General features: G+C 43.5%; 2 protein-coding genes across 2 annotated transcripts in view; one reads left to right on the top strand and one right to left on the bottom strand.

Moving 5' to 3' along the window:
• The window catches only part of LOC143964037 (relaxin receptor 1-like), a 213,937-nt gene extending 206,322 nt beyond the window's left edge, over nt 1–7,615 (top strand). Inside the window, exons 17-18 of the mRNA XM_077473781.1 lie at nt 5,115–5,330; nt 6,751–7,615. Of these exons, the coding sequence (XP_077329907.1) occupies nt 5,115–5,330; nt 6,751–6,941 (407 nt within the window). The 3' untranslated portion in view covers nt 6,942–7,615. The remainder of the gene's footprint in view (nt 1–5,114; nt 5,331–6,750) is intronic.
• Nucleotides 7,616–13,906: 6,291 nt separating this feature from the next.
• Nucleotides 13,907–26,726, bottom strand: part of STARD8 (StAR related lipid transfer domain containing 8) — a 97,865-nt gene continuing 85,045 nt past the window's right edge. The window contains 9 exon segments of the mRNA XM_077485931.1: nt 13,907–14,388; nt 18,028–18,204; nt 18,921–19,138; nt 20,620–20,841; nt 21,079–21,193; nt 24,874–24,904; nt 24,907–25,083; nt 25,291–25,489; nt 26,653–26,711. Coding sequence (XP_077342057.1) covers nt 14,271–14,388; nt 18,028–18,204; nt 18,921–19,138; nt 20,620–20,841; nt 21,079–21,193; nt 24,874–24,904; nt 24,907–25,083; nt 25,291–25,489; nt 26,653–26,711 — 1,316 coding nt within the window. The 3' untranslated portion in view covers nt 13,907–14,270.

The following is a 26,726-nucleotide window of genomic DNA, read 5'->3' as shown; positions in this document are numbered from 1 at the left end:
GCCCCAGATTCGGGGCTATAGCCCCAAAAGCCACCCCCTAGCAACGCCACTGCAAGCAGATCATGGCTGGTGGGAGAGGCCAACATAGCTTCCTGAAAACATCCCTGCACTCCGCTTCAGTCCTGATGCAAACAGTTGGCTGGATTATGGGAGGAGTTATGCAAATATTACAATGTGTTGATGGGTGGGTGTCAGTCTGGAGGAGTAGGCGGACCTAGGCAGACTGCATTTACAAAGAGAGAAATTATTTTTTTAAGTAAATGCCCTATACATACATGGTTATGTCATTGAAGCTTCCTTTTGTTTCTCATGTGGCATTCTTCCAGGACTGAGTGCTGCTCTGTCACGAAGTGCTGTGAGCCCAGCCTGCGTGATGACGTGTACCCCAGGGAGAAGAGTGGGGGTGGCAGCATGTAAATAACAGATGAGCTCAAAGGAAAGAGTATAGGTCACATATTTCAAACACAAGGCCCACCAGGCCTTGTCACGTGGCCCTCACACCCAGTTTTGTAGGGGGAATGAGACGGAACTTGGTTACGCCACCTCCGGCTCTCCCCCCCTTCTGCTTCCGCTCCCTGCTGTCATTTGTAAGCACAGAAGCGTTCTGTACCAAACTCTGCCCTTGAACGCTCCACTCTGTACACAGCGCACCCCTAATCCCTGCATTTTGCACATAGCACACCTTTGCACACTGTACACAGCGTACTTCTGAAATTTGCACTCTGTGCACAGCGCACCTCTGAACACAGTGCACCCCTGAACTCTGCGTGTAGCGCATGCCTAAACCAGCACTCTGTACATGGCACATGCCTGAACCCTGCATTCTGTACATAGCGCACTCCTGAACCCTGCATTCTGTACATAGCGCACTCCTGAACCCTGCATTCTGTACATAGCGCACTCCTGAACGCTGCACTCTGTACTTAGCACACTCTTAAATTCTGTACTCTGTATGTAGCGCACCCCTGAACTCTGCATTTTGTACATAGCGCACCCCTAAACCCTGCATTTTGTACATCACGCAACTCTGCACTCTGTACACAGCACACTCCTGAACTCTGCATTCTGTACTTAGCACACTCCTGAATTCTGTACTCTATATGTAGAGCACCCCTGCACTCTGCATTCTGTACACAGCACACCCCTAAACCCTGCCTTTTGTACATAGCACACCCCTGAACTCTGTACACAGCACACTCCTGTGCTATGCACGCTGTGTGTAGTGCACCCCTAAACCCTGGATACATAGCGCACCCCTGCACTCAGCATTCTGTACACAGTGCACCCCTAAACCCTGCATTTTGTACACAGTGCACCCCTGAACTCTGCAGTCTGTACACAGCGCACCCCTCAACTTTGCGTTTTGTACACAGTGCACTCCTGTACTATGCACGCTGTGTGTAGTGCACCCCTAAACCCTGCATTCTGTACATAAAACACCCCCTGATTCTGCACTCTGTATATAGCGCACCCCCGAACTCTGCAATCTTGTATGTAGCACCCCCCTAAAACTCTGCACTTGGTATGTAGTGCATGCCTAAACTCAGCACTGTACACATCGCACACCTGAACCCTGCATTTTATACATAACACACTCCTAAACTCTGTACGTAGCCTAGTCCTGAGTGCTGCACTCTGCAATGTAGCACACTCCAGATACAACTGGCCCTTTTGAGGGCATCCATACTGCTGAAGCAGCCCGCAATGAAATAGAGTTTGACACCTCTGGTCCTCGGGCTCCCCCCTGAAAGTCTTGGAGGGCATGTGGCCTTTAGGTCAGGTTTTCCCCCTTGAATGGGGTCAAGGGTGCCCCACCTAGCACTTGGGTAGGCCTTGCTTCGGCAGGCCTCCTGAAGATGGGGATCCGTCTGGTTTTCGGCTGGGTGGACCAAGAGTACCCCAGTCCCTGTCCGGAGCCTTGTGCTCTGAGAGATCAGGTCTTTTCTCTTCAGAGGTGGACCTTGTGTAGACCCTGTGCGCTTTTTTGTGCACCTGGTGTTTAGTTTGGAGTGTGCATACAGCACCGCAGAGCTTCAAAAGGAAATGGGTAGAATGAGAGGAGTCGTGTTCTGCACGAGGCGGACTACCGACTCTGAACTAAAGACGAGATCAGGGACAGTACAGAAGCATGGAAAGGATAAGGAGAGATATATATATATAATATTTTTTATAAGTGAGGAAAATATAGGTTAAAAATATTTTTAAAAAATCTTGGAATTCTAATTTTTAAGTACCGATATGAAATATTTTGATTGTGATAAAAGCAGTAAATCGGTATTCCTGGAATATGCAAGTTTAACAAAAGAGCGCCCTCTAGTGATGTATAATACGTCTGAACTTAAACAAATGGATTATAGAATTTAATATAAATGTCATCATTGAAAAGTTTTATATCAGTGTGCTTATTTTCTCCAAAAACCTACAAACACCATTATCCAGTGTTACATACAGTATACTCATCACAAATAAATATTTCTTCCCAAACCGCATGCTGATGTACAGTTACCTTGAAAAAGTATTCCTACCCCTTGAAATTCCCCACATCTGGTCATGTTACATCCAAAACCATGCATGTATTTTATTGGGATTTTATGTGATAGACCAACACAACGTGACACATAATTGTGAAGTGGAAGGAAAATGATAAATGATACAAATAAATATGTGAAAGGGGGGGGGGGGGCATTTGTATGGCGCCCCCCGGAGTCAATACTTTGTAGAACCCCCTTTCTCTACAAGTCTTTTTGGGGATGTCTCTACCAGCTTTGCACATCTAGAGAGGGACATTTCTGCCCATTCTTCTTTGTAAAATATCTCAAGCTCTGTCAGATTGGATGGAGAGTGTCTGTGATCAGCAATTTTCAAGTCTTGCCACAGATTCTCAATGGGATTTAGGTCTGGACTATGACTGGGCCATTCTAACACATGAATATGCTTTGATCTAAACCATTCCATTGTAGCTCTGTCTGTATGTTTAGGGTCGTTGTCCTGCTGGAAGGTGAACCTCCACCCCGGTCTCAAGTCTCTGCAGGTTTTCTTCTAAGATTGTCCTGTATTTGTCTCCATCCATCTTCCCATCAACTCTGACCAGCTTCCCTGTCCCTGCTGAAGAAAACCATCCCCACCACATGATGCTGCCACCACCATGTTTCACGGTGGGGATGGTGTGTTCAGGGTGATGTGTAGTGTTAGTTTTCCCCCACACATAGCATTTTGTTTTTAGACTTTAATTTAGTTGAATTTTGGTCTCATCTGACCAGATCACCTTCTTCCACATGTTTGCTGTGTCCTCCACATGGCTTCTCACAAACTACAAACAGGACTTCTTATGACTTTCTTTCACCAATGTTTTTCTTCTTGTCACTCTTCCATAAAGGGCAGATTTGTGGAGAGCTCGACTAATAGTTGTCCTGTGGACAGATTCTCCCACCTGAGCTGTGGATCTCTGCAGTTCCTCCAGAGTTACCATGGACCTCTTGGCTCTTCTCTGATGAATGCTCTCCTTGCCCAGCCGGTCAGTTTAGGTGGATGGCCATGTCTTGGTAGGTTTGCAGTTGTGTCATACTCTCCGTGAGATGTTCAAAGCTTGGGAAAATTTTTTTATACTTCTCCACAACTTTATCCCTGACCTGTCTGGTGTATTCCTTGGCCTTCATGATGCCGTTTGTTCACTAAGGTTCTCTGAGGGCTTCAGAGAACAGCTGTATTTATACTGAGATTAAATGACACACAGGTGGACTCTATTTACTAATTAGGTGACTTCTGAAGGCAATTGGTTCCACTAGATTTTAGTTAAGGGTATCAGAGTAAAGGGGGCTGAATACAAATGCCCCTCCCCCCCAACACACACTTTTCACATATTTATTTGTAAAATTTATTGTTTTTCTTCCTCTTCACAATTATGTGCCACTTTGTGTTGGTCTATCACATAAAATCCCAATAAAATACATTTACGTTTTTGGATTTAACATGACAAAATGTGGAAAATTTCAAGGGGTATGAATACTTTTTCAAGGCACTGTATAGTAAAATCATTGATGTGTATAGAATAAATATTACACTTTCGATGTGAGATATGCAACTACCTTAAAGCTGAATAAACTTACAAAAGTATACTAATATGTCAATGTATCATTTATGTCACCCAAGAGTCACACACTTTTTAAACTGAATTGAATAATGTGTGCATCCTCGTTGGACGTTGCATGGAATATCGGGTGAAATCATTGATAAAGTGTACTACTACTAATAATAATAAATAAATGTAAAATAAATACAACAAATGAATACTATGTAATAAATTAACCCCTAACCCTTTAAAAAAAAAAATAATAATAATAATAAACACCCAAACACAAAATAAATTATTCTTGGTAATAATAATAATACTACTAATAATGTATTAGTATTATAATAATTTATTCTTAATATTTTTTTGGGGTGTATTTTATTATTCATTTATTGAATATGGTATGGTTAGGGGGTGAATTATTATTTATTTTATATTAATGTATTTTATTGAATATTTGTTTTTGTTTTTTTACATTATGTGTATTTATTTTGCATTTATTTATTCATACATTACTACTTTTTTCTCTTTTTTTTTTCCTTCTGAGCAGAAAATCCCACAAAGGTTCACGCAAAAACGTGCAACTCCACACATTTCAATTCATTTCTGTGGGAATAAAAACACATAAAACGTGCCCAATTTGAGCTTCAAAACGCTGAGGGGGGGGACCATAAAATATGAAACCATATCCCGCTATAGTGTGTACTTGTCTCAGTCCAGAGCACTAAGTGTCCTTTCTGTCTGCTGCCACCTTCCTCTGCTATCAGCATGAATCACTCCTGACAAGGTTTTGTGACACCCAAGAGAAAATGGTGACGGGGGGTGGGGCGGGGGGATCTCTAACACACAGCCTGTGATTGACAAGCCTCAGCTCTATTCCTATGTGAAGAAGGGAGGTGTGTCTCTACCCTCCAATCAGCTCTCAGAACTCTCCTCACTCTGGAAGGGTTTACTATCACTTAAATGTCATTACAAATCATTTTTTTTTTTTTTTTTGCAATAACACACCCATAATCACTCCCCCCCCCCCCCCCTCCTTTTCCAGGACTGAACTTGCTGGCATTCGTCACGATAGTCTTCTCTTACAGCAGCATGTTCTACTCTATCCATAAGACCGGTGCCAAAACAGCAGAGCGTAGCGTCCTAGCTCGGGAGGTCACCATAGCCAAGAGGTTCTTCTTCATCGTGTTCACTGACGCCCTCTGCTGGATCCCCATATTTCTTCTGAAGGCCGTCTCTCTCACCAAGGCAGAGATTCCAGGTTCAGTATACTTACAGCTGTATATAAAGAGTAAATGCTGCGCTATCTCCAATAATTTATCTGTGAGTAATAACCAATGTCGGTCATCTGGCGATCTATGTCAATTTATCTATCACACACAGTGCTGACTGTTATTTTATTAAAAAAAAAAGAAAAAAAGCCACTCACATGTAGCAAGGACCAGACATTAGCATATATAGCTTCAAAAAAAATCCCATCTGCAACCCTCAGTGCACATGGTGGAGCATCCTGAGGGTTGCAGATGGGAAATTGTTAAGGTTATACAGTAACATAATCCACCAAGTGGCTAATAGTAGCCAATCACAACTGGACTTTTTCTGTAATGTTGAAGATGTTTGACCAATCATTAAAGTAGCTTTCTCTACTGAATGCTGGGGGATGTTCCTGACCCTCAGAGCTGAGGAGGTTACTTGGGGGAGTAGCAAACTATCTTCCACATTACAGAACAAGTCCAGCTGTGACCAACTTTTAGATATTTGAGTTACCTCAAGTCCTCATCATTTGAACATACACTATGTGGACACTTGACCATTCCACCAATGTGAGCTTGTTGGACATCCCATTTCAAAAGCATGGTCAGCGGGAAGAATGTTCCTCACATTGGTGATCGGTGAGAAGAATGTTCCTTACGTTGGCGGTCAGTGGGAAGAATTGCTCCTTCCATTGGCGGTCAAAGAGAAAAGTACCCCCCGATACTATGGGACTTTAAGGGTGAACTCTTGTAAACCATGTGTTTCAAAACATAGAAAATGTATTGTTTAAAGGTTAAAAAAAAATGTAATGGTGTGGAACACCGTACATAATATACATATAGTATGAGAGAAACACTTCTTCTCTAGCCCGATGCGTTTCGGGAATCTTTAAGTATATCCCTTCTTTAGGGGCATGAAGGAGATGAAGGTAGTTGAAGGTACTCTGGAACAGAAAAAAAAAAAAGTAGTATACAGTTCGAGAACATGAACAGAGTAAGCATTGCGCCAAAATGTGGAACACTAGCGGTCAGTGGGAAGAATTGCTCCTTCCATTGGCGGTCATATTACCTTCCTTACAGACAGGGGAAAAAGACAATTGATGGTATGCCACTGGACCTTCCAAGGCCCTGGACCTTCCAAGGCCTTCCAAGGCCACTGGACCTTCCAAGACCTTCCTATGCAGCCACCATCAACTGGGAGGTCAGCCAAAGCTCAGGGACCCTCAAAAACCTCTAGGATTGCATGGAACTCTGGCTGGGTTACCTGTGTGGCCCCTCCTTGTTCTGTAGAACAGGCTCAGGTAAATATGTGACAACCTCTCGCTGTATCATAACCCAGATAAACAAGAACGTTCTCAGAAAATCCACCAATGTGTGACTCAACTTTCTCAGAGGCAAGATAGTTGATGTTTTTCTCTTTATTTCCAGGCACCATCACCTCCTGGGTTGTAATCTTCATCCTACCCATTAACAGTGCTTTGAATCCAATTCTTTATACACTAACAACGTCATCCTTTCAAGAAAAGCTTAAACAGTGCTTGCAGAGCAAAAGACACCAGTTCCAAGAGTCTGGCAAAAGCAGCTTTACGTTAGTTTCCATCCAGACCAACACAGCTTGATCCTGGACCATCCCCTCCAACAGCTCAGACCACTTTGTTCGGGAACGGTTGTGAATCTGCAGTACGGATGTGGTTAATGATTGTGCCTTTCCCGAAACACGACGATGATCAGTCCAGAGGAAGTCCAGGTCCGCACTGCCGATCAATTCAAGAGTGCCAATGTTTGATATGATGACTGTGCCTTTCAGACCTAGGACGAAGGGATTTAGGACAAGTGCTGCTTGAAGGCACCTAGCCCTTCCATTTGTGGCCTATCTCTGCAACCTGAACATTGAAGAAACCTACAAACTAAGGAACCCATGTGCAAATACCAGCAATCCACTACAGTAGGAACTCTACATAACTGGAAGGTTGTGCGACGTTCCTCTAACTGGAGGAATAGAGAGAAGCTGAAAATTCCCACCACGGGATCATGCAAACAGTTTGCAAACAAAGAAAACAATAAATCAGGAATGGACCCAGCCTTGGAAGTATCAGGCATCTGTTCACATTATTGGACGATGGGGCCGAGCACGAAGGTGCAGAAACCAGGGCTCCCAAGCAGATAGACCAAATAGATGTCAAGGGTTGGATATACTGGTTGTGTATGTAGCATTGGCGTAAAACAGGAACGGGAGTGCAATGTATAGAAAATAAACATGTGTACATATATTTATAAATTCCTTATGACAAAACTGGCTATGTATATCATTCCGACAGATCTGCTGTTTTTTTTTTTTTTGTTTTTTTTTTTTTTAAACAAATCTGATTCAGTTCCAGGTTGTGGAAGATATAAAAGGGTGTTCTCTTAATGGGGCGGTAAACCCCCAAAAAATAGGCAAGAATGAAAAGACGTCTACAAGGCCACAATACTAAGTCCAAAACTTCTATATATGGATAATCTTACTTAGAGTGACCTTTAGTCCAAATTAGATTTCAGTCTTGCATTTCTACTTGTACTAAATCTACCACGTCACCCACCATAACTAAAGGCAAACCTATGGGGTAGAGTAGGAAATGGTGGAAACCACCCTTCATGACCGACATCCCCTTTCATATTATATATATATATAAAAAATATTACCAAATACGTACTATTTCAGAGATTTTGCCTTATTTGCTGTAGGGCCAGCGGGAAGTGAGAAAAAAAATCCCACCAATGTGAGGGAAATCTCCTCCCAGACAGTGGTCATCAGATTTCCACAGTTTCCTATTCTGGTGGCAACTCAAAAGTCTTCTTCATGTTGAGTCCTGGTAGTGGTGGTCACCTGGATAAAGACAGGCAAGTGAAACTCTGTTTTGCTTTAGATACAATTTAAGGGTTATCGGCCAAGATAAAGTGTAGCATCTGTTCTCCTCAGTGTCCAGTAGTGGCGCTCCGCTATCATTCTGGACAGTTTGGCTGGCTATACAGTATCCCCTTGCTGGTATGATGGTGGTCCTGAGGGATCTTCTTTGTGAAAAGGAATTAAGCGCCCATTGGGTAAGGTCAGGGTTGGTAGTACTTCCCTGGTGTAAAGAATTCTGGAGGGGCCCAGAGGACTAGGAGCTAGAGGGCAGGTGGTGTCGAGCACCCCCCCCCCAGATAGGGAACCTTTAGCTAGGTGGACCTGGGTGCAACTTACCCTAGTTAGACAGAACAGAGTGAATTGGGAAAATACCACATTATGGCCACTAGATGGCCAACTATGATTGTCAGCTCCATCTAGTGGCCTTAAGTTGTATTTTCCTGTGTGATGCCATTTTTTTTTTATGATAGAAGAATGTCTGACCTGTAGAGAAAATAGCCTAACATTCAATAGTGTTGGCATTCATGCAAAATTTAAGTACAGGCAGTTTCACAGGCTGAATAGCTCTGATTTTTTTTTTTTTTTAATAAGAGTCCAGTCACCAAACAGCCTCCACCCATTGCCAGCAGCAGGGCAATTCCCGATGCTTGACTTCCCCCCCCCCACCCCAAAGAGTGGCGCCCTCTGTTGCTGGGAAGTGCAAACTACTTCCAGGTCCCATTACTAAGGCAGACTTGTTAATATGGTGGCAATGCGTTTCAGGGATACGCCCCTTTCCCAAACAGAACAAATGACAAACAAACATACAAACTTAAAGTTATTGGGGGGGGAATTTTATTATATTTCCTTTCAATAAAAGCAAAATTACTGTATATTAAAAAAACTTCCCTTAAATAGAAACAATAAGAAAAACGGCTGAATCTGGCACAATAATCTGGTGACAGTACAAAAAAATATATTATAATTTCATCTGTACATTATATATAACAATCACTTTTAAACATATTGTATTACAGAGAGGGGGGGGGGGTGTGACCGAGAATGTCCAAAGTTGGCACAGAACCGCATTTCATGCACCCGTTCCGGTCACCCAGAGTCTCTCTCTCTCTCTCTCTCTCTCTCTCGCAGTATCACATAGATCTATACTGTGTTGACTCACTATTGAAGCACTGCCTGGTCCCAGTTCAGTTTCATTGAGTGCAGTATTAATGCACATAGTCAATTGTTACTCATATAGAATGCATAATACACGCCAGTCACATGGGAATGAGATCAGTTACGTTTAAAGCAGAATCCACCTATAGAGATTGTATATTCGCACTATGCCGACTCAAGAGATGAAACGTATTGTAAAAGTGAACCTGTGGTGAGAGTATGGGCATTCAAAGACTTACTGAGCAGTAAATAAGCTTTAAAACAAGCCATCACTGACCTCTGTAGCTATAGGTACTATGGAGCAACTCATTCTCAAATTTTCAGTAGAAGTAGTGATGTTATTTCAGTCCATCATCAGCTCTGCTTTTCCTGCACCCCCACCCAAGAGCAATGCTGCAACCCAGCTCCTCCTGCTCTTCCCCCCCCCCCCCCCCCACCCACCCAAGAGCAACGCAGAAACCCAACTCCCCCTACCTAGGAGTGAGGCTCCCCCCCCCCCACCCAAGAGCGACCCAGCTCCTCCTGCTCCCCCCACCCAAGAGCGACCCAGCTCCTCCTGCTGCCCCCCCCCCCCACCCAAGAGCGACGCAGCAACCCAGCTCCCCTCACCCAAGAGCGATGCAGCAGCCCAACTCCCCCTACCTAGGAGTGAGGCAGCCACCTAAGAGCGATGCTGTAATCCGGCTCCTCCTGCTCCCCCCCCCCCCTGAAGAGCGACGCAGCTCCTCCTGCTCCCCCCACCCAACAGCAACGCAGCAGCCCAGCTCCTCCTGCTCCCCCCACCCAAGAACAACGCAGCAGCCCAGCTCCTTCTGCTCCCCCCCCACCCAAGAGCGAAGCAGCAGCCCAGCTCCTACTACTCCCACACCCAGGAGTGGCTCAGCTTGCCCACTGTCAGTGTTGATGGGGAAATCAAGTAATTTTTTAGGAGTTGCAGGTAAGAAAAAAAATAAATAAAAAAATAAAAATCACATCTACGGTCTGCCCTTAAGCAAGCCAAAATGTTGCGATTTCTGGTTGCAGGAAAGAAAAATCAATCGATTCACAATAGCACAAAGTTAAACTGAGTGTGCCGATAGGGGAAATCCCTCCTGCAGTGCTATTGTTTTCTCCCAGCAGGGAGCCCTTCCATGCTAGCAGAACACAATGATTACTGCTGGCGGCTATAACCGGGACATCCACTGCATGCTGCTTGTACAGAGACCGAGCAAATACAAACCAATCGGCTTGGACAGCACAGCTTAAAAATGATTCCACACTAAAATTAGGACAGCGGCTTGTAGCTCCGCCCCATGCGTTCGGCAGGGGGCAGTTGTCAATGCTCTACTGACACTACTAGAGAAGAAGTAGTATGTTTGCGTTAGTAGTTTTACTGCCAAAAAAAAAAATTTACAAGGCTCCAAAGAGTTGAGTTTAAAGGACAGAGCGGCATTTTATTTTATTTTTAAATCAGTGGCTCACATTGGGCAAACATTTATGTGAAAGGTTTTAAAATTCTGTGCATTGGAAAAAAAAAAAAAAAAAAAAAAAAAAAACACATTTCCACAGGTTCCGTCTTTTTAAAATGCTGCAAGTACAGAAAAATAAATCCCCCGTTGATCCTCCAGAAATCCACCTCCTCACTTTGTGTAGTGAGCCGACAACGCTCACTGCAAGCCAAGGGAGTGTTGCAGGTCTGCTCTGCTGCACTACAGAACACGTTCCTCTCTCCTCGTTTCCATAACACAGGAGGAGGTGGTTCTGTAGTCCAACTGGGGCGAACTGGGTGGGCTCGGCAACACTACGCGTGGCCATTGTGTCGTAGAAATGGAAAGTTCTATCCTTAAACGATCTAGAAACTAGATCGTTTAACTATCCTTAAATTTTGCTTCCATTGTTCTGTCCCTCATGGGAGGTGCTTACTAACCCCCTAACTATGAGGTCGCAATGGGCACCACCACGCCCCCCTCCACCAAATACTTCACCAACTGTTGTCCAACAACATAGCTAGGAAGGATGCTTTGGATACCTTTTTCGAGACCGGAGGCAGCATGATGCGTCATTGTCAGCCCCAGGTCTCTCTGCGTTTACCTTGCCGCAGCTAGTCTCAGGAAGCGCTCAGAGCCAAGACAAGCCCTCCTTTCTAACTATGTTGTTGGATGGCTGGAGGGGGGGGGGGGTCAAGACAGGTGACGGCAAGAGGAATGCAGGAGGGTGGATGAGAGTGTCCGCTTCCTGTCCCTCTGCTTTTTCCTTGCCGCTGCTCGTCTCAGAAAGTGCTCAGAAAGAAGGGATTGGCCTGGCCTCTAAGTGATGCTGGCGGAGGGCCATGGTAAAAGAGGGGTGCAGCCTCATAGCGAAGACAGGAGGGCTTGTCTCAACTTTGAGCACTTTTCCCCACCAAGCGGTGGCAAGAGGTAAGAAGAAAAAGGGTGGCGTGTCAAGACGCTTGCTTGTCTCAAAGTGCACACAGCAGAGACAATTCCTCCTTTCTAGTTGTTGGACTGCTGCAGGGGGAAGGGAGGTGCCCAGGGCCGAGGTGGGAGAAGCAAAGAGTTCTTATCCTGCATTTCTCTTGCCGCTGCTCAGAGCCAAGACAAGCCTTCATTTGCAGCTATATTGTGCGGAAGGGTTGGGGGCGGGTGCCCAATGCCTCATAGCTAGGAAAGAGGGCTAGTCTTGGCACGGAGCACTTTGCAGAGGCAGAGGCAGGAGAAATGCAAAGGGAAGATGAGCACGTTGGCTTCCTGTCCTGCATTTCCCTTGCCACAGAAAGCACTCAGAGCTGGGCCAAGTCCTCCTTTCTAGCCATGTTGTTGGATGGCTGCAGGAGGGGGAGGGGGGGGGGTGTCAAGACAGGTGGCAGCAAGAGAAATGCAGAGGGAAAATGAGTGTGTCCTCTTCCTGTCCTTCTGCATTGCCGCTGCTCGTCTCAGAGTGGTCAGGGCCGAGATAAGCCTTCCTTTGTAGCTTTGTGTGGCTGCAGAAGGGGTCCGCTCAGTCCCTCATAGCTAGGAAAAAGGGCTTGCCTTGTCACTGAGCACTTTGCCAATACACACGGAGGCAGGAGAAATGCAGGACAGGAAGCCAATGTGCTCACCTTCCATCTGCATTTGTCTTGGCAAAGTGCTCAGTGCCAAGGCAAGCCCTCTTTCCTAACTATGAGGGTCTGAGTGGGCCCCTTCCTGCAGCCACACAACAAATCTACAAAGGAAGGCTTGTCTCGGCCCTCAGCACTTTCTGAGACGAGCAGCGGCAAGCTCAATGCAGAAGGACAGGAAGCCAATGTGCTCATCTTCCCTCTGCATTTCCCTTGCTGCAGAATGCACTCAGAGCCGGGACAAGTCCTCCTTTCTAGATATATTGTTGGACAGCTGCAGGAAGGGTGGGCAAGGGTGGGGGTGTTAAGGAAGGTGGCAGCAAGAGGAATGCAGAGGGAGAATGAGTGTGGCCACTTCCTTTCCTTCTGCATTGCCCTTGCTAGTCTCAGAAAGTGCTCAGGGCCAAGACAAGCCTTCCTTTGTAGCCATGTTGTGCTGAAGGGGTGGGTGCTGGGCGCCCAATGCCTCATAGCTAGGAAAGAGGACTTGCCTTGGCACTGAGCACTTTGCCAAGACACGCAGAGGTATGAAAAATGCAGAGGGAAGAGGAGCACATTGGCTTCCTGCCCTGCATTTCCCTTGCCGCAGAAAGCACTCAGAGCTGGGACAAGTCCTCCTACCTAGCTAGGTCGTTGGATGGCTGCAGGAAGGGGTGGGGGGTGGGGGGTGGGGGTGTGTCAAGACACGGGGAAGCAAGAGGAATGCAGAGGGAGAATGATGAATGTCCTGTCCTTCTGCATTTCCCTTGCTGCTGCTCATCTCAGAAAATGCTCAGAACAGAGATAAGCTCTTCTCCCTAGCTATGTTGTTGGATGGCCATTAAGGGGGTCATGGATGCCCAATGCAACACCATAGCTAGGATTTAGTAGCACCTAGTATTATAGGACAAGTACGGGGGTGGGTGTGGAGGCACAGGACAATGAAAAAAATGCTCATTCTTTAGAGCTAGTTTGTTTCTGGAAGACCAATAGGTATGTGTATTGTACTTGCAGTATTATTAAATCAATAAAACTCAGGGAAATGTGCATTTATTGCATCGGAGAGAATAGATAGATCTATATCTCTCCATCCATCTCCCAGCCATACAACTTCAACAGAGCTGATGGCTTACTAAATAGATTTGCACAACCCCACCACCAATGTGATGTCCTCCAGGATCAGCCTGGTAGGTCATGTTTTGTGGTCATTTTAGGAACCTTCTGCCCACCATACAGGGAAGAAGTCAGATCTTCCCAGTAACGTGGACCTCCAGATTCCAGTTATAAGTATAGTCCAGTTCTACTCTCAAGCAGGCATCATAAATATTCCACACACACACACACGTTCATCATCTTAAAAAACACATCTCCCCCACCTAAGGAGATGGAGAACCTCAGAACATTCACACCAACCAACGTGTCCACATTGTAACATACGAAAATCCTGCTTACTGGCATCACCGAGTCAAAAGCATACACACAAATACAAAAACACATAATACTGATTTACTGTGAGCAGCACAAAAATACTGCATAGCGAGCGTCGCTCACAATTCCCCACCCTTTGTGGTGAGCAGGAACTTCTTCGGCTTGCACATCACCTTTGGAAGCAAGACTCCCGAAATGTCTGAAGTCAAACGATGACCTCTATTGTACTCCTGGTCCTCTTTACATAGAGATGTCTGGCCTCTGCTTCCCATGGAAAACACATGTCTTAAAAAAAAAAAAAAAAAAAAAAAAGGGGGGGGGGGCTAGGCCACGCTAGTTGACGTGGCTCCACTCATCTTATCCAGGTGGATGAGGGTCCTCAAAACACTCATGCCAAGTTCCCTTAGATATCCATTTAGTTTAGAGCTTCGTTTCAGGTCCACACGGGCTCAGAGGAGGGAAAGAGTTGCGGATACGAGCTACTTCCATCGCACAGAGATGTCCGAACACCTTGTTGTACCAGTCAGGAGAACGTCCTCTGTAAGCAGAAGAAAAAAAAAAAGAAAAACATTTTGGTCACGCTCAAAAAGTCCATCAACAGCCACATCTTCTCGCTTTTGGCCAAAGTAAGGAAGGGGTGAACCCTCCCTTTAGCTTATATTGTAGGGCCGAAAAAAAACAACGAAATGATTATGAAAATGGCAATCGATTAATTTCATAATTGATTAATCAGCCACTAACATGAGGAAAAAAAAATAAATAAAAAATTTAAATGAGCCCTTTATAGTACAAAGAGAGCAAATAATCTCTACTGTAAAAAAAAAAAAAAAAAAAAAAAAAAAAAGTGTAACCCCTTACAGTAGCGATTATCTGCTTTTTTTGTACTATAAAAGGGCTAATTTTTTATTTTTTTTTTAAGCCCATTATGTTGCTAAACGTCTTAGGCCTGGTTCACGCTTATGGGTTTTTGTTTGGTACTTTTTGCAGAAACGCACTACAGTTCATTCACATGGTTTCCTATGGGACACGTTGACATATACACTATAAATAGTGTATATATAGAGTATCTCTCATCTAATAGTATATATACAGTATCTCTCATCTAATAGTATATATACAGTATATCTCCTAATTATATATATATATGTACACACACATATACACACAGCATCTCTCTTCTAATATACTATTAGAGAGATACTGTATTAGAGGAGATGTATATATCTCCTCTAATAGTATATTCGAGGAGATATACTGTGTATATACTATTAGCGAAGATATATACAGTAATATCTCCTCGAATAGTGTGTGTATATGTAAAAAAAAAAAAAATATATATATATATATATATATATATATATATATATATATATATATATATATATATATATATATATATATATATCTCCTCTAATAGTGTATATATACAGTATATCACCTCTATCAGAGGAGATATATACAGTATCTTCTAATAGGAGATATACTGGATATATACACACACTAATGGTATACTATTAGAGCAGATATATAGATATATAGATAGATATATAGATAGAGATATAGATATATAGCAGGGCTTGACAAATTTGCTTGGAATCTAGGAGCCAGCTAAAAAAGTTAAGAGCCAGGTCCGTAACGGCAATCCGGACCTGTCCCTGGCCTGACATGGAGACGAGTGAGGGGAAGATAGCGTGCCCCCCCCCCACCTGTCTCCAAGTCATTGCCCATAGCTCTTACAGGGACATTTTATTTATTTTCAAATGACAATTTTTTTTTTATATAAATTGCATTTTAGTGTAAATATGAGATCCGAGGTCTCTCTGACCCCAGATCTCATATTTAAGAGGACCTGTCATGCTTTTTTCTATTACAAAGGATTTTTACATTCCTTGTAATAGGAATAAAAGTGACAATTTTTTTTTAAAAGAACACAGTGAAAAAAATAAAAAAAAGTTAAAATAAGATTTTTTTTAATGCGATTTGTCCCACCAAGCTTGCGTGCAGAAGCGAAAAGCATAAGCGAGTAGCGCCCGCATAGGAAAGCGGTGTTCAAACCACACATGTGAGGTATCGCCGTGATCAGTAGAGCGAGAGCAATAATTCTAGCCCTAGACCTCCTTTGTAACTCAAAACATGCAACCTGTAGAATTTGTTTAAACGTTGCCTATGGAGATTTTAAAGGGTAAAGGTTTGTCGTCATTCCATGAATGGACGCAATTTTGAAGCGTCACATGTTGGGTATCAATTTACTTGGCGTAACATTTTTCACAATATAAAAAAAATTGGGCTAACTTTACTGTTGTCTTATTTTTTTAATTAAATAAATAATTTTTCCCCAAAAAAGTGCGCTTGTAAGTCCGCTGCACAAATACGGTGTGACAGACAGTATAGCAACGACCACCATTTTATTCTCTAGGTTGTTAGAATAAAAAAATATATATAATGTTTAGGGGTTCTAAGTAAAGGGGAGGAGATGGGCGGGCAGTGAAAGCTCCATTAGCATTGCTGTCTGTCATACCAACAGCCACCACTAGAGGGCGTCAGATTCCAGAAGGAAACATAGGACCGCAGAAGGCCTCAAAGCCAGGATGCCCCTGGCGCCCGGGGTTTGTCGAGAGGGAGAGAGGGAGAGAGGGAGAGATTTCATATATACTAGTATATCTCGTCTCTAGTGTGTGTATATACACAGTATATCTCCTCTACTAGTACATCGTTCCTCTAATAGTATATACAGTATATCTCCTCTAATAGTATATTAGAAGAGACAGATAGTGTTTGTGTATATTTATATTACACACACTATTAGGAGATATACTGTATACAGACTATTAGACAATACACTGTGTATATATACTGTATATATCTCCTAATGGTATATACAGTATATCTCTCCTCTACACACACACATACATACACATATACATATATATTATATATATATACATATATATTATATATATATATATATATATATATATATATATATATATATATATATATATATATATATATATATATATATATATATATATATATATATATATATAATCTCTTCTAATAGTATATACATTATCTCTCCTGTTATTCTCAGAGTGGATTAGATATTTTTCTTCATAACCATATAGTTGGTTATTTATATTTACCACTGCATAGAGATAAATGTCGTTGTTTCAGAGGTAAAGTGAGGGGAATTTGCCTTGAACAGATGACAAATTTACCCCCACCCCTTGTTCTGGTGAGAACTGTAAGAGGTTTGTACGAGCAGGTGCTAGATCTTTTATAAAGGGGGGGGGGAGATCTCGAGAAAAAAGTTCCAGCTCCCAGTTATGCAGGAAGCAGTAGGAGTGCCGCATTAATGGCCAAATCCAAAACTATATTTTTTTTATTATTAAAAATTCAGAAAAAAAAAAAAAGGGAGGACCCAACTAGCTCCCATGAGAGGACCACTTGTAGATTCACCAAAAAGGTGGTTTCGTTTGTTGGACTTGGTCCTATTCAGCTGAACAACAAAGTAAATGGGCGATACGCTCTCACAAAGTACCGGCGGATCCGTAGATAGCTAAAACCCATATTGACATCTTGGTGGACCTCTCCGGCTACCCAAGGCTTGGGAGACCATCTATTGCAAAGGGCTCCCTCTTGCCCGAAGCATTCTACTTTCCCTTCTCTACTTTCTTCACCTTCATTTTTAAAACTAGATTCTTTTAACTTTTCATGTTAACACGCAATTGCTCTTATTTCGGATGAAGGGTGGGGGGAAAGAGTCCAAAACCCTCAAAATGAGTTGGTCTTCTTTTTCCACTATTTAATAATCATTGTTTTAGGACTCTAACCATTGGCGTGGCACCCTTTATGGCTTCTTGTATAGCTGGATGTCTCAAGACCCCTCTCTCTCCTTGGGGGGAGGCTGAGATTTACTATTTGGCTCACTGTACCGTAAAGGAACCCTACCCTAAGGAAACGCTCCTCAATACCTATGTGAGAAAATAAAAACACTACACACCCAATCGCAGCCTCCGATCAACTAACCAAAACCTCCTCCTCATCCCTAAATCCCGCTACAAATCAAAGGGAGAATGAAGATTCGCAGTTCAAGGACCACGGCTATGGGACACTCTACCCACTAACATCCACATGGAAGAAGAACACCGGGCCTTCAGAAAAAAACGTAGGTTACCTAAGGTCCGCTCTGCAAATGTACGTTAGCCTGGTTCGTCCCATTCCACAAGGCTCCATCAGATACTGTGAGCTGACAATCATGGCTTGAACCCCCTCCTCTGGTTGGCCGGTGGCATGGTCCACGGATGTGGATACTAAAACGCACCCACCCCTGGGAAGGTCCGTGCGCCATTTCCTGTACAGGACAGAAAGAGAATGAAAAGGTTACTCAGGAAAACAAAAAGATGGAAGATGTTGTTAGGACGCCAATTATCGAGACCTACAAGGCATTGGTTTTGATCTAGAGCAGGGGTCTCAAACTGGCAGCCCTCCAGCTGTTGCGAAACTACAAGTCCCATGGGGCATTGCAAGGCTGACAGTTACAAGCATGACTCCCACAGGCAGAGGCATGATGGGACTTGTAGTTTTGCAACAGCTGGAGGGCCGCCACCTTGAGACCCCCCGATCTAGAGCATTGGAGTACTTGGTTGGCAATACAAGTGAATGGCTGTACACAGCCGTACGCGGGTAAATTTAAACTGCTTCTGCAAAAGCGGTTTCTAGTGAATGCATATTCAGGGTTTGCACCGCTTTCGTTTTTTTGGGGGGAGGCCTTACATGGATGCATGGGGAAAATGGTGATGCAGAAACAGTGGACATTTACCCAAGTACAACCATGCATAGGAATTATGGCATTTGGGGCTCCCTAGGTGCAGGAAATCACCGGGGTTTTCAAATTTCAGCACACAGGAACTGCTCAAATGTCCATGAACATGAGGCCTTTAGCTGGACATACATACTTTTTATTTGACACCCCCTAGGTGCATGGGGCTTGTGGCTAAAAAGCCAGGCTTTTGTTGATTGTGTTTTTTTTTTTTTTTAAAGAAGGACCACGTTGGGTTTTACACATACCGCAGGACTAAGAACTGCCGCCTCGGGTGTGGAGCCATACTGTCCGTCACATAGTGGAACAGGTCTGTATTTTGCTCCAAGGTTTCTATCACTCGGCCCTGCAGGATGTCGTCGTCCCACAGGTGGCGCTCTCGCAAAACACGATGAAGTAACGAGCTTGGTGGAGCTTCGACCTCTGTGGACACCTTCCATAGACGCAAAGGGTTCCCATCACCAGCCTAACAAAAAAAGACATTTGGATTAGAAGCATCGGTAATGCCCACTTCTCATTTACAAATTCTGAAGCTCGGTCATAAACTAAAATCAGCCTCACTCAACACAGTTTAAAAATAACTATATCTACAACTTGTGATACATTAGTGCGATGGTCAGAGAGAAGAATGCTCCTTACGGATAGCTTAAAAAATAAATAAAATAAATGGTGTCAGTGGGAATTTATCTGAGAAGCAGAAATTGCTTGAGGAACCTCTAGCACAGTGGTCCTCAACTCCTGTCCTCAGGACCCACTAACAGGCCAGATTCTACGTATTACCTTGGGGGAGATGCCAACTAGAATACAGCAATCAATAAGCAGCAAATTAAATCACCTGTGATGTATATCAGTTATCTTGCCTGTTGGTGGGTCCAAAATTATATATATATATATATATATATATATATATATATATATATATATATATATATATATATATATATATATATATATATATATATATATATATATATATATATATATATATATATATATAAATAAATTAATATTAATATATTAATTAGGCCCCCGTCGTCGCACGTTTGAGACAGAGAATGAAACTGAGGACAGAGATTCCCTGCTTCCTTTCTCTGCAGCCTGCAGTAAACAGTTTACTATGCTTCAGTTAAGAATGAAGACAGGGGCGATCGGTACAGATCACTCACTGTGTTAATTCAGAAAAGGAAGGGGCCAGTTAATGAAATATTTCCCAGCCTCTTCTCCTGAGAGGAGAGAAGCTGGCAGCACTGCAGAGAGCAAGAGGAATCGGCACCACCTGGGGAGATTAGGGTGTGCCCAGGCACACCCAGCACACCCTCTGCGCACACCTATGTTCAATAGGGTTTACAGTGGTGAGGTCAGATATGATCCTGGATGAGAAGACTTCACTAACAAGCCATTTCATTCAAAAATGATGTTCAGTAGGGTTGAGTTCAGGACTCTTGGCAGGACACTCGAGTTCCTTTACACCACACCCATCAGACCAGGTCTTTATGGAGCTGGCTTACAATCTGCATTCTAATTCATGCCAAAGCTGTTCAGTAGGGATGAGGTCAGGGCTCTGTGCAGGACACTCAAGTTCCCCCACACCAAAATTGTCACACCATGTCTTTATGGAGCTGGCTAACTACACAGGGGCACAGTTTTGCAGAAAATATATTTCCTCGCAAGGTTGGAAACCAAAATTTTACAGCCAACTTCGGAACAGGAGGGGAAATCTTAGATTGGGGACACCTATTATCGGGACACCCGTCTAAGGGAGGATTTTCCCTTCATTTTGAGATCTCTCATCTTAGGTCAGGAAGGAGGAGAAGGAGAAGATAGGGAGGAGGAGGGGGAGGAGAAGGAGCAAGGAATCACTTTCTCCTGATGTCTTCTTGTACCATCATCATTGACAAAACACAAGTTCCCCCCCCCACAAGAGCCACCCAGGTCCCCAAGCCTCACCTTCCTACAGGACAGCTCTGTGTTCTCTGGGCCAGCCATGGCCGTCCACCCTCTAAATCGTTCTGAAGATTCCTGGATAAGATGGTGGATGCTGCTGTCCAGAAGGGACGATAAATCCCTGCTCTCTCCAGCTGGGCTCACACACAAGTCCTCCAGAGACAGCGGCTGAGTGTCGGCAGCTATATAAGAGTTCCGGGACTGGAGCATCATATCGTGGGGGACCTATACAACACACAGAATATACATTAGGTCAGCATTGGCGTGCTAGAGGTCAACATTTGAACAATTTCTGATCCTTCTCTTCCAAAAGGTAAACCCCCGTCCTGTCTACTTAAATATCAACTAAATTAATTTGGTAATGGATTTTGAATTTAGGACGGGGTGCCTGAAGCCTTCAGTATAAAAATTGCATCCTGTGTGAGTAGTCTTTGAATAAGAAGGCCAAATCCATACAGTCACCTGAAATAGCTTCTTGCACTCGGTGATCATATGGAGCAATCCCTGAGTTGCCGCCAAGTTCTCGCTGAGATCCTTGTGATCTGGTTTTCCAGATGTTCCTCTTCTATGCATGATCCTGTAGGGGCATGGAAACATTTATTTATAGCGGGTTTACTGCTTGTAGCATTTATTTTAATCCATTCATACATCTTGAAAACTGGATTTTTTTGCTGAGCAAAATTTGAAGAGGTGCACTTAGAAAATAAACTCAAGGAGTATACCAAAAAGTGCAGCTTGTACTGACCCAAAAATAAATATGGGTCCAATAACCAACAAGAATGTAGAACTAGAAATAGAAAATATGTTAATTTCAACTCCAGGAGGCAATACTCACCTTTAATCCAAAGCTGTTCCCCAAAGTACCGGTTATTGGCCACAAGAGGCCCTTAGTCTTCTGGGTTGGATTATACCCAGTATAACTCAACCCAATAGACTGGGAAATGTCTGGTTGGTAAGTGAGCTGGGAATTTTTTTATTTTGTTTTTTTTTGACTTGCATCGCCCTTCCACGTGCTCTTTGCTGCAAAGGCCAGTTATAGGTTGCCATTGGTTTGTACTGTTGATGAAAGTAGGGTGTCGTGGCTCCACCCCCAGAAAGCACATTGATACAGTGGGCAGTGCCGTCCTCTGCACCATCCACGACAGCCAAAGATAGTGAGAAAAACCCCCAATGCCAGGCTGCAATAACCACGTTTATCCTGAAGTTATGCCTACAGTACTGCATACTGGACACAAGACTTCTGGGTTGAATAATTGATGTCCAGTGTAACTCAACCAAAAAGACTGTGGGAAAGACTGAATGTAGGGGGTCATGGCCTCGTCCCCTGAACACGGTACCACACACTCACAGTGCATTGATGCTGAAGTTGGCATCGTTCTTTGAATCATCCAGGACTGTCCACAATCATGAAGAAACCCCCTCCCCCCAAATCTGGGCTGCAATACTCACCTTTATCCTGAAGCTGTCTTCCAAAGTACCTCTTTATTGGTCGCAAGATGCCCACAGTCTGCTGGGTTGAATGACACTCAGAAGCAATTCAACCCAGAAGACCAAAGGAAAGACTGGGATTGTAGGGTGTCATGGCTACACCCCCTGAACATGCTACCCTGCAATAACAGTAAATATCTAGAGGGCAGCGCCGATCTCTGCATCATCCAGGACCAAGAAAACCCAGGTGGAAGAGGGCCAAGTATGTCACATGACCAGCCAGAAGGAATCATAAAATAAAGTTAAAACAAAAACAGAAAAGCATAAAATACCTTCAAGCGGAGGACCTTGGGGTAGAAGGTGGTGTGTGGGAGTTGGGGGGGGGGGGGAGCAAACATGGAGCCCAAAGCAGTACATGCTGTATCTTTGGGAGAAACCACCAACTCAGCTTAAGTGGATGTAGAAGTCAAGTCTAGAATTTGGAAGGGGGAATGGCAGCTTACATAATGTATCTGAATAAATCTTATTCGCGCAAGTAGGTGTATTGATGGTAGAGTAAATACGCACATCATGTGGGTAAACTGGACAGCTCGTACGTCTGTGAAGGTTTTAACCTCCCTGGCGGTACGATTATTTCAGATTTTAGGTGCTAAAAGCGGTACAATTATTTTGCATGAAAATTTGGCGTTTTATATTGTAGTCCTGTAATTGTTAGGAATAATTCACATAAATCTGTCCAAACCAGAGTCTAGCAGACATCCCGGGTATGATAAAGTTTGAAAAATGAAATCATAAATAAATGATACCAAATAATAACAATAATAAAAACGATTCAATAATGTAATCAAATCAAAAAACACAGAAATGTGCTCAATTGCAGAATTGTCACTGTCATTACTTTTCAATATTTGATGACGGATCTCCACACAAATCGCTATCGCTCAATTCTGTGAGTAATTACAATTTATTATTGTTGTTTTCTAGCAGGTCTAAAATCATTTTTGATGTAAAGGGACAGTTTTGGTTGCTATGGACAATCTCCAGTTTCCAGGCATAAAGAACAGTTTTTATAATATAAAACTACATGCAGGACACTGGGCAGACCACTAGGGACAAAGGGGATGTGAAATAATTACATACAGCAATGTAATCTGTAAGATTACATTATACTGTGGGTTTCACTTTTTGAATTTGGCGCCGCTCTCCGTCCCCGTGCGTTGCAAACGCTCGCGGGGAATGGAGACTGGCTCCTTGATGAATCTAGCGGAGGACATCGCTGGATCCAGGGGAGAAGGTAAGTAAACGTCCTCCTGAATTCAGCGATGCGGTCCCGAGTCTGGCTCGGGGTTACCGCTTTTGGTACAGAATCTCCACCCCGAGCCAGACTCGAGAATACCGCCAGGGGGGTTAATGTATCCAGATCACAGTACAGCAAGTGGGTCTTTAGTCACATTGTTAATTAAAAAGGTTGTCGAAAAACGAAGATTAGTGTTCTAAAAAATACAAATTCTCAAATGGTCATCAATATGCCACAAAAAAAAAAAAAATAATAATAAAATTAGTCACATTCAACTGGTCTTGTTCTGTGGAAGACCTTTCACTACTCGTCCAAGTAGCTTCTTCAGCTTTGAGGAACCAAGGAAACTACACTTGGCCATATAACAGGTGTGATGAACATGTGTCTCACTTTTGGCCTTAGTGTAGTTTTCTAGGCTCTTAAACCCCAAAGAAGCTACTTGGATGAGTGGTGAAAGGTCTTCTACAAAATAAGTTCTTAATTTGGAGACGCTTGAACTCCATCATTTGAAGGGGATCAATTCACTTTTGGCCAAACAGGTGTGATGGACACTCCTCACTTTTGGCCTTGCATGGAACCCTTCCAAATGATGGCACTCAGGTGTCTCCAAATAAAGAACTTGTTTTGTGGAAGACCACTTGTCTAAGTAGCTTCTTCAGGTTTCAGGAACCAAGGAAACACTAAAGACCCAAAGTGAGACATGTCCATCGCGCCGGTTGAATGTTTGGCCATACAAACAGGTGTGATGGACACATGTCTTACTTTGGGCCTTAGCGTCATTTCCATGGTTCCTGAAACCTGAAGAAGGTACTTAGACAAGTCGTAAAAAAAAAAAAAAGTCTTCCACAAAACAAGTTCTTTATTTGGAGACACCTGAGCGCCATTATTTGGAAGGGTTCCATGCAAGGCCAAAAGTGAGGCATGTGTCCATCACACCTGTTATTTGGCCAAAAGGGAATTGATCCCATTCAAATTATGGAGTTTAGGTGTCTCCAAATGAAGAACTTATTTTGTAGAAGACCTTTCACCACTCATCCAAGTAGCTTCTTCTGGGTTTCAGGAGCGTAGGAAACTGCACTAAGGCTGAAAGTGAAACACGTGTCCGTCACACCTGTTGTATGGCGAAAAGTATATGGACCCTCTCCAAATGATTGCATTCAGCTGTCTTCAAGTGCAGGCCTGGATTTGAAGAAGAGCTTTCACCACTCATCCAAGTAGCCTTTGAGGCTTGAGGAACTGAGGAAACTACATTAAGGCCAAAAGTTAGATACATGTCCATCACACTGACAAGGCCAAAAGTACATGGACCCCCTCTAAATGATGAAGTCAGGTGTCTCCCAAGTGAAGGGTCCTGTTATACTCCATCATACAAAGACATTGTAGACCATTACTGAAACAGTTTGGTGAAGGCCATTTTCTGTTCCAGCTCCATAAAGATCAGTTTGGTTCCCACACTTGTAGGTGGTACCAGCACAATTATGAATTACAAGTCGTAAGAACCTCAAGATCATCAGACCAGAGATTAAACTCACCGAGGAGAATGCGTCTCTTTTTTAGAGATATCAGATGAAAGACTGATGGCGCCAGGCAGACTGCCAAGTTCCCAGGAGTCATCTGGTTCTCCTGAGCAGAGGAAATGTCACTCAGAAAATACAATAAGGTTTGCAGAACTTCTCGGTTCTCATCCGGCATCAGCAGAATCGCTGCCTGCACCGCTCGTAGTCGCTGCTCCTTGGGCACATCTAGAGAAGGGATAGAAGTGGAATATGAACTCCAGGCAGGTATATAAAAGACACACATAAAATGCAGCTTTTTAAACTGAAATATAAATCCTTTGGCAATCACAACAGCTTCCCTTACATGTCTTTTCTCTGTGTATGTAGCTCTTCACCCTGCTCTAAGGCAGTAGGGGGTGGAGGTCGGGGGGGGGGGGGGGGGAATATACTTACACTGGTATATTTGCAGGAAGGTGTCCGTCAGTTTGCTGGTAAAGATGGGCTCTGGCAGGTCCCTGAAATATTGCTTTAGCAGGTCGGCCACATCGTACGCTGACTGCTCCACGTAGCCGACATTGTCGGGAGAAGCCTCGTTCATCTGTCGCAGAACCTGAATGCGAGATTTTACTCCGGACTTGCGGAAGATTCCCACCTTAAATTCCAACAAGACAGACAGATATTTAGAATCAATGGGAGGAGGAGTCATGTTCTAGACTCAAATTCCATGGTGCCAGGTAAGTTTGGGACTGGTGTTGGTTGTTCTAGTTATTTAGCTGAAGGTGTACATTTGTTGTCAACCAGAGACAGGAGAATAGAGTTTAGATATAAAATGGAATTATGCTGTATGTGGGTGCAGAAGGCCCAGCCCAGTTTTAGAGATTGGTTGGTTCCAGTTTTGACGTATATGGCCTATTTCATGACTCTTGAGATCCAGTTGACCTCACTGTCCAAAATGTGCACAGGATAGTCTGCAAAAAATCATCCATATTCCTATGGTGTAGAAGACTGCAACCTGACCTACAGAATTGACCTCTGGTTGTATTGTCTTCCCGACATGCAGGTCTTCCAACCAACCTTCCAAACCCAACCCTCACCTACATACAATGTTGTCAAGTGATTTGACAAAAATATCCCCCCCCTCCCCACCCCCTTTAGCCATGAAACTCTTATGGTCATTACCTGGCCAGACTTGATGGCTGTATGGTAATTGGATTATGGAAAAAGAGAAGGGTGGTTTCCCAAAAAATTCCACACCTCCCATTATTGCAAAATCCAACATCTGCCCTTGACCCATTCCAAAGTCACCGATCTATAGATATTTTTTACATAGTTCCAACTTGGACCATACCATTGGGGTGGAATCCCTATGGAATTCACCATAGTAGACACTGCTACTACAGTGACCTCCAGGAGCTTGTAGGTCCCGTGCCGAGTGGCTGTCCTGCTGCTTACTGAACTCAGCCGCTCTGCATGGGTGCCATTCAGAGAACACTTTACATTCCTCAATGAATACAAAGCATTCTCTAATTGGACGAAGCGAGTCAACAAGAGGAGATGTCAACGATCTCCACCTTGTCTAATACCCAGTATTCAATGTTCTGTAGAGCCATCCTGATCAAAAGAGCAGCCTAGGACTTGAACTCTGTCTACACGCACCGAATTTTCCAAACAGGTTCACCTCCTCTAAAGAGAACATCTCCAACTTAAATTTTTTTACCAATACCCATTGTCACCTCTACTGGTCCAGCATTACTATGTAGGTACCTTTTTTTTTATTTTTATTTTTTTTATTTATCAAGGAGGCAGTTTTCTTACCATATCCCTTGCCTCCCTCTCTTCACCACTCTTGGTTGCAGGCATTCTGATGTCATTGTCTGTACAATGTAGGA

This window comes from Lithobates pipiens, unplaced genomic scaffold (genome assembly GCF_037356315.1).
Source record: "Lithobates pipiens isolate NorthernLeopardFrog02 unplaced genomic scaffold, aLitPip1_a1.2 Scaffold_1, whole genome shotgun sequence".
In the NCBI taxonomy this organism is placed as follows: domain Eukaryota; kingdom Metazoa; phylum Chordata; class Amphibia; order Anura; family Ranidae; genus Lithobates; species Lithobates pipiens.
This window is presented reverse-complemented; position numbering and strand designations above follow the sequence as displayed.